The 7,589-nt window shown below is 61.4% G+C and overlaps 1 protein-coding gene across 1 annotated transcript in view; it reads right to left on the minus strand.

Moving 5' to 3' along the window:
• Positions 1-7,589, minus strand: part of ARHGEF17 (Rho guanine nucleotide exchange factor 17) — a 45,595-nt gene that overhangs the window by 35,627 nt on the left and 2,379 nt on the right. The window contains 2 exon segments of the mRNA XM_009286149.2: positions 4,754-7,457; positions 7,459-7,585. Coding sequence (XP_009284424.2) covers positions 4,754-7,457; positions 7,459-7,585 — 2,831 coding nt within the window.

Genomic DNA, 7,589 nt, shown 5'->3' on the forward strand with positions numbered 1-7,589 from the left:
GGCCCTCCTGTACGTGCACCCCTGCACCAAGGACCTCTCCATGCACCCTTACACGTACACCGGGGACCTCTCCATACACCCCTGCATGGGCACCCCCGGACCAGGGACCTCCCCGTGCGCCCCTGCACGTGCACCCCAGCACCTGCGCGGGGCCGCGGGTCTCTCCGCGGGCTGGAAGCGGAGCTCACGCCGAGCCCGTCCCAGCCTCCCACCCTTGCCGCAGCCCCGGCATCCTGCCAAGAGCCTGACCTTTGGGCCAGGCGGCCGCGGGCCAAGGCCAGCCCCCGGCACCGAGCTCAGCCCAGCGCTAACCCTCTCGCTCCGGGGCCAGATCCTGCCCCGTGGCCACCATCACAGGGCACCCCCCCCGCCCATGGGGTGCTACCCTGGATGTGTATCCCGGCTGGTCCATCCCCTCTGTTGGAGTTTGCTGCCTAATTAATTAGAGGCTTTTAATTTAAAGCGGGGGCAGGCACCGGGGACAAGGAGCAAGGGGGGGGTGGCTCTGGGTGACACCGGACGTGTCCTCTGCGTCAGCCAAGGGTGTTCAAAACCCTGGCAGCTGGGAAGGGGGCAAAAATGGGCAGAGTTAAGGGGATTTGGGCTGGTTCACCCCCCCAGCCCTGTTGCTTGGCCCTGTGCCGGTGGTCCCAGCGTCGGTCCGTGCCGCTGACAGGTAGCATCACCTGAGGGTCCCCCCAATGCCGGCCAACTTCTCCTTACTCCATCCCACCTCCAACCTTCCTCCGAAGGGCAGCCAAAAGCCCAAAAGCCTCCCAGCCATGGCCCAAAACCTGGTTTCTATGGAGATTTACGGAAAGGGAATGGAGGGATAAATAGGTCTAAAGATGCCAAACTTTGGCCAAAGAATATATGGCTGGTGCACGGATCCGTCCCTCGAGCTGTCCCCAAAGCGAGGACAAGTTTCTGGAGGATGCTTGGAAGGGATGGGGGGGTTTTTACGCAAGCGTCCCTGGGAACGTGACCCCGATGTTTCCCTCCGGGGATCCCCCTCCATCCCCGATGACTTTTTTGGGGTGCGGCCACCCTGCTTGGGGAGCAGCAGGTGGGGAAGGCAGCGGCCAGGGCGCCGGGGGGCCGCGTTCCCACGACTCCTCTGCTCCCGCGAGGTGCTATATTTAAATCAATATTTTCCTGTTTAATCCGAATGCTGCTAAGTCAACAAACAGAGCATGGCAGCGAACATACCTAATTTTCCATCCTGTGCTGGATTCGGCCACAGGGAAAGGAAAGATGCAAGAGGTTGCCAGCCCGGCATCCCGCTCATGCCTTCACTGAGCAGCAAATGCACCCCAAATGCACCCCAAATGCACCCTTGCTCGGTGCCGGGCTGCTGCACACGCGTGTGCATGGGTGTGCAGGCATGTGCTGCCCATCCCAGCAGCTCATGGGATGCTGGAGGCAGAAAAACTTCTCTGTCTTGAGGTTTTTTTGGGTTTTTTTCTTGCTTTCTTGAAAGCATCCTTTCTTCTCGCGGCCCCCGCGCCGTGCACCGGAGCGGGACGTGCTGCTAACGGCTCCTGGGGAATTAAAAGCCTCGTGCCCGGCATCAGACACAGGGCAAAGGAGCTCTTCTGCACCCAGGACGGCTTGGCCGGCTCCAGCCCCACGGAGGATCGCTGGAAAGCGCCCAGGACAAACAGTCCTGCCGTCGAGGGAGAACAGCACGTTACCTCTCCCTCAGCTGGGACACGCCGGGCAGCCCAACCCAGCAAACAGCCGGCACGGCAGCGCTCACCTCCGCCAAAGCCACCCCCAAACCATGGGGGCTGGGAAAATACCTTGGGGGAACGATGCTGTAGGGATGCTGGTCCCCAGGTGAATATCTTGGGGGAACGATGCTGTAGGGATGCTGGAGCCCAGGAGAATATCTTGGGGGAATGATGCTGCAGGGATGCTGGTCCCCAGGAGAATATCTTGGGGGAACGATGCTGCAGGGATGCTGGAGCGCAGGAGGGTATTTTGGGGGAGCATCGCTGCACACTTGCCGGACTCCATTATTAATCCCTTCCCAGCATCGTCTGCTGGAGACGGGCACCAGGACGGACGGACCACCCCCACGACGCGGGACGGATGCTCCAACGCCCCAAAATCCCCAAGCAGCGATGACCGTTTCCCCCAAGCAGATGACTGACCTCGCGATGCCGGCCCTCTCCATTGAGTTAGGGAGGGGGGGGGGGGGGAAGGCTTTTTTTTTTGCATTTCTTTGCCATCGGTCAGGGAGCACGTAAATCTCCGCTCCCAGCCAGCCGTCCTGGTGCCAAGTTATATCCGGTCCTCGATGCTCTTGCCTATAATTAAAGCAACTCCCTTGCAGGGCTCGGTCCCCCTCCGCCCCCCCAGCCCCGGCTGGTGCCATCTGAAATAAAACATCCCAGCTCCGCAATATAATAAATCAAAAAAAGAAATAAAAATCCTGGTTTCAGTTATGTTATGGCTGCAGCACAAAGAAATTCAAAGGCAGGAGAGAGATTTGAAGATACAGCCGCGGCGTTGCCCTTAAAAGGGAAAATTCGCACCCTCTTCGCCGAGGCCGGCGGGTTCAAGCAAGGTGAGGAGCGGCATCCCCGGGGTCCGGCCCCGCGGGGTGGCCCATGTGCCCGAGGTGATGCTCGGCCCAACTGGGCTCCCAGTTGCCAGAGCCCAGTGCTGGAGTTGGTAAAAATCCACCCGAAATGATCCCAAAGTGACCAGCTGGGGGGTGTATGGGGGTGCGGGGTCCGCAGAACATCCCTGACACCGGGGCCATCACGGGGTGGGCACCGCGCCTGGGGCACAGCAGGGAGCCGCCTGAATAAGAAATATCTCTTTATAAATTATTAATATAAACCATATATTATATAAAAACATATTAATAATTTAGTAAGAGATATTCTTCTATAAAGAAATGCCGTGCCGCCGGGTGCACTGCCTCACCTTGGGGACCTGCCGATGTCCCCAAGGTGCCGCCAGCCCCGGCCCCGGGAGGTTCCTCATTACCCTGTTTAATTATAACACTTGATGCTTCAATAGCACTTTTCACCCCGAGATCGGAGAGGACAAGCGCCTCGCTCTCAACTGGTACATCGGGTAAAAATGCTGCAAAATTCACCCAAAATTATTTCCAAGGATGTTTTACGCAGGAGCCAAGAGCTCCCCGTTCTCGGCCACCAACGGCTGGGGGGGGGCGGCGGGCGGAAGGCAGAGCTCCCCAGGAGAATATCTTGGGGGAATGATGCTGCAGGGATGCTGGACCCCGAGAGAATATCTTGGGGGAATGATGCTGCAGGGATGCTGGACCCCGAGAGAATATCTTGGGGGAATGATGCTGCAGGGATGCCGGATCCCAGAACATCTTGCGGGGAATAACGCTGCAGGGATGCTGGACCCCAGGAGAAGACCTTGGGGGAATGATGCTGCGGGGATGCCAGACCCCAGGAGAATATCTTGAGGGGATGATGCTGCAGGGATACCTGACCCCACGAGAGTATCTTGGGGGGAGGATGTTGCAGGGATGCTGGACCCCAGGAGAATATCTTGGAGTAATGATGCTGCGGGGATGCTGGACCCCAAGATAGTATCTTCAGGGAATAACGCTGTGGGGATGCTGGACCTCAGGAGAATATCTTGGGGGAATGATGCCGCAGGGATCTGGATTTCGGAAGCGTGCAAAGAAAAACACCCCCGCTCCATGCAGCTCTGCCCTGGCCAGCGAGGGTTACACCACCGGGCTCAGCCCCGGGGACTTCACGCTTGGCTGCCGGCGGCTGTTGGAAGGGAACGGTCCAGCCCGTCCTCTTAAATCGGCATCGAAGCAGGGCGAGAGCCCTGCCAGACCCACTCCCGCGAGCTCTCGGCTCATCCCCCACGGGAATGGGTATTTCTGGGCTTCGCCCGGAGCTATTAAAAGCCCCGTGGGTGCCGGTGCTGCTGTGCTGCAGGAGGAGGTAGCGCTTCCAAGAGCTTCCCGGCACAAACACTCAGAGTGATGGGAACCCAAGTCCATCTTCAAACAACAACAGCCAAGGGGCCGGCAATGCCGAAAACCCACCCCAGGAAAGACCCCAAAGCACACGGCCGCGCTTCGGGGTGAGCAAACCGCCTTTGCACCCCCCAAGCAGCATTAATTCTTCCGCGGACAGGATAAAACTTTACCCATCGATAAAATATTCAGTACATGCACAAGAATGTTTTTCCCCCTTTTTCCCACGCCGCCGGCACGGCAAAGCCCATGGTCCCGGGCGAAGGGATGGCGATTTTTCTGGGGGGGAAAATGCCAATTTGCTCAATAAGGGGTATGACATGGGGAATCCCCAGCAAAAGGACCATTTAAGCCCTCCCCGCTAAGGAAAAGGCAATTTTTGGTTCAGCATCTCGGGGCCGGCCAAGAGCACACCCGTTTACCGGGACCTTATACAGCAGCGCCAGGAGATGCTTTATATAAATATAGTATATAATATGTATATCTATAAAACCACCTTCCACCAAAATTTGGTGCTATTTAACCTAAAAACTGCTTCTTCCCACCCAAACCCCACCTTTTTATTGGGGGGATCGCTCCTACAAACAAGAGCTCATCCCTTTGGGACCTCCGGAAAGGGCTGGGAAGGCTCTTGGCCACCTGGCAGCGCATCCGCAGGTGGGAATTTGTCCCCAACGAGGGACACGCGAGGGACCCCCAAAGCCACCAACGCTTTGGAGGGGTCACGTACCCCGTGAAACGAAGGTGTTTTTAGGATGGATGGGCACTTACCACCTGTGGCTTGGTCCTGGGGCCGTGTTCATTGGGTGGCCGTGGGCACCGGGGCAGCCGGGGCGGAGGGGCAGCGGGCGGAGAGCGGGGTCCATCCCCGGGACTGGAGGACGTGTCACCTGAATTGAGGGCCAGCATGTACCGCTTGGTGACATCCTCCAGCGAAGGAGGTTGGAGGGTCGGGAAGGATTTGCTGGGTGAGCGGCTGGCAGCTGGCGCGGGGAGGTGGTTGTGGTGGCCGGAGGAGACAAGCGGCTCGGGGACGGTGATGGGGACGAAGGTGGTGGGTTCACTGGTGTGACGGACGTGCTTGGTGGCCGGGCAGCTCTTGGCGAGGACAGCAGGCGCTGGCGGTGGTTGGTTTTCCTGGTGAGCCGCGCGGTTGGAACGCTTCTTGGAGCTGCGCCGGGCAATGCGAGGGGACAACACATCAGCCAACTTGGGGTCAAAGCCATAGCCGCGGCCGGTGCCCGGCGCTGCTGGTTGTGCCGAGAGGATGGGCTCGCTGCTGGATGGTGGGATGCTGGGCTCCAGCTCGCTGATGGCCTCACTGGGACCTTCGAAGGCGTCGGCCGGCAGCTCACCGCGGCGGCTGGGATCGCTCAACGACTTCTTCTTGATGGTCTTGCCGTTGCCCTTCTCATCGACGAGCTTAGCCATGGCTCCGGGCTGGCTGACAATGGTTCGGATGAGGCTGCTGTAGTCCCGCGGCCCATCGCTGCTGAGCGACAGGTCGCTGCCTGCGCTGCCTGCGCTGCCTGCAATGGCGGCGGGTTGGGGGATGCCCGCCTTGGCGCTCAGCGAGCCCAGGAAGTTGCTGTCGACGGAGAAATTCTTTGCCTCCTCCGCTACCGAGCATCTCCGGTGGGGCATGGGGTCGCTCAGGGAGCGGTAGGGCTCGCTGCCACCCTCACTGCCACCCTCCATCCCATTGGCACCTGCCGAGGGGAACTTACGGCGGCGCCGCAAGCTGCCGGGGGTGCTCGGTGTCTCGGATTTGCCAGCTGGAAGGTCTTCAACCGCTGCTGCCGGGTGAGCGGGCAGTGGCGTTTCGGTGTCACCAGCTGCTGGCCCGGCATTGGGCAGTGTCCAGGCATCCACAGCTTCACGCAGGTCTTGGAAGGGCATCCCCGCGGGCTCTGGCTCCGTGACGATGCCCTCGTCCGTCACGCTCGACTCGTGACCCGACAGCTCCTCCACGGATTTCCTGCGAGCAAGGTTCTCTTCCGACTCCGCTTCCTTCAAACACCGCGTGCTCTCCACCTGTCCCCGAAGGGTCGCATCCGTCGTCCCTGTCGGTGCCACCTCCTCGGCGCCCTCCACACCTCCGCTGTCCTTCTGCTTGGCCGTGAAGCCGTAGTCCTGCTGGGAACCCATCCTGCTGATCTTCTCAAAGACCTGCCTCGCCTCCTGGATGTACTGGTCCTGGATGACCATGGGGAGAGCATCCTCGTCCCTCCGCTGTCCCCCATCCGAAGCCACCTGGTCCTGGCTGTCAGCAGTGGCCAGGAGGAGCTCGGAGGAGCTCTGCTTCATGGTGCTCTGTAGGAAAAGCCGCCGCGTCCCTGGTTTTTCGGAGCAGGTAAAGGACTTGGCGCGACGCAAAGTGGCCGTCAGGTCCTTGAGCGTTGGCCGCTCGCCCGGCGCCCAGCGGCTGGGGGGCTGAGCAGCACCGCGGCTGCCAGGGGAGGGGTTGGAGATGCCAGAGCAGCCGTCGGAGCCCATGTCAAGGCCGATCCTCACCCCTTTCTTCTTCACCTTCAGCTCTGAGAGGTCCGATTTGAGGAAACTGAGGAGCGTCAGGGTCTCGGTGGCGATGTCGGGGTTGGACAAGGACTTGCGGTGCTTGGCCCGCTCCCCTTCCAGCCCCGGCTGGTGCAGGCTCTCGCTCCCAAAGTCCGGTTTTGCCTTGGCCGTGCCCTGCGGCAGCTTGGCACGGACGCGGACCACCGGCTGTCCCCACGCCAGGCCATCGCTCGTCCCGAAACTGGGTGATCGATAGACGCCGTAACCCGCCTGGAGAGTCCGTCCTTGGTTGGGCCAACAGATCCCAAACTGTTCCTCTTCCTTCAGCGTCTCTGTGCTGGAATAACGACTGCTGTTCCGCGACCCACCGGGGCTGCCGAAGGGCAGGATGTTCACCTTGGAGACACGGGCCACCACGGGCAACGGATGACGGGGGACCACCCTCCCGCAGCCTTCGGCCTCGCCATCGCCGCCATCCGCCGGGCTCTCCCAACCACCGCTCTCCTTCTTCTTCTTCCGGGCGGCGCGGTGACGGTGGGCACCGGTTTGCCCTTCGCCTTCACTGCCCGACGAAGCGCGGGGAGAACGGGATGCCGCCGCTTCATCCTCCCCGTTGGAGCGGGGTGATGGGGAGGAGGAGGGTGGTTGCGGTCGAGTCGAGTTATGCCAGGAATGCGGGCCGGGCTCCGGCGGAGCTCCGCGGGGAGAACGGAGAGCCGGGTGCGGGACGCGGCTGCGGGGTGGAGGCGGCGGGGGAGCTCCCCGACCGCTCCCGGTCCCACTCCCAGCCCCGCTCCCGTTCCCCATCCCGCTCCCGGTCCCATTCCCGTTCCCATTCCCGGTTCCCCCCGTAGGTTGCCGGCAGCTTTCCCCGAAGAGTTTCCGCATCGCCGGGACGCTGGGCCAACGCGGCGGCTCCGCGTTTAACCCCGGGCCCGGCGGCGACGACGACGGCGGCGGGGGGGGGCGGGGGGGGTGGGGGAGGGCTGGGGTTTGCCTGCCAGCACGTGGCGATGTGGGCAGGGGGCTCGTCCCGGCGCTGACGCCCGCCACTGCCACCATCTCCCTCCAGATCCTGCTGGTTGCCTTC

Source organism: Aptenodytes forsteri, unplaced genomic scaffold, assembly GCF_000699145.1.
Source record: "Aptenodytes forsteri isolate BGI_AS27 unplaced genomic scaffold, ASM69914v1 Scaffold231, whole genome shotgun sequence".
NCBI classification, from domain to species: Eukaryota; Metazoa; Chordata; class Aves; order Sphenisciformes; family Spheniscidae; genus Aptenodytes; species Aptenodytes forsteri.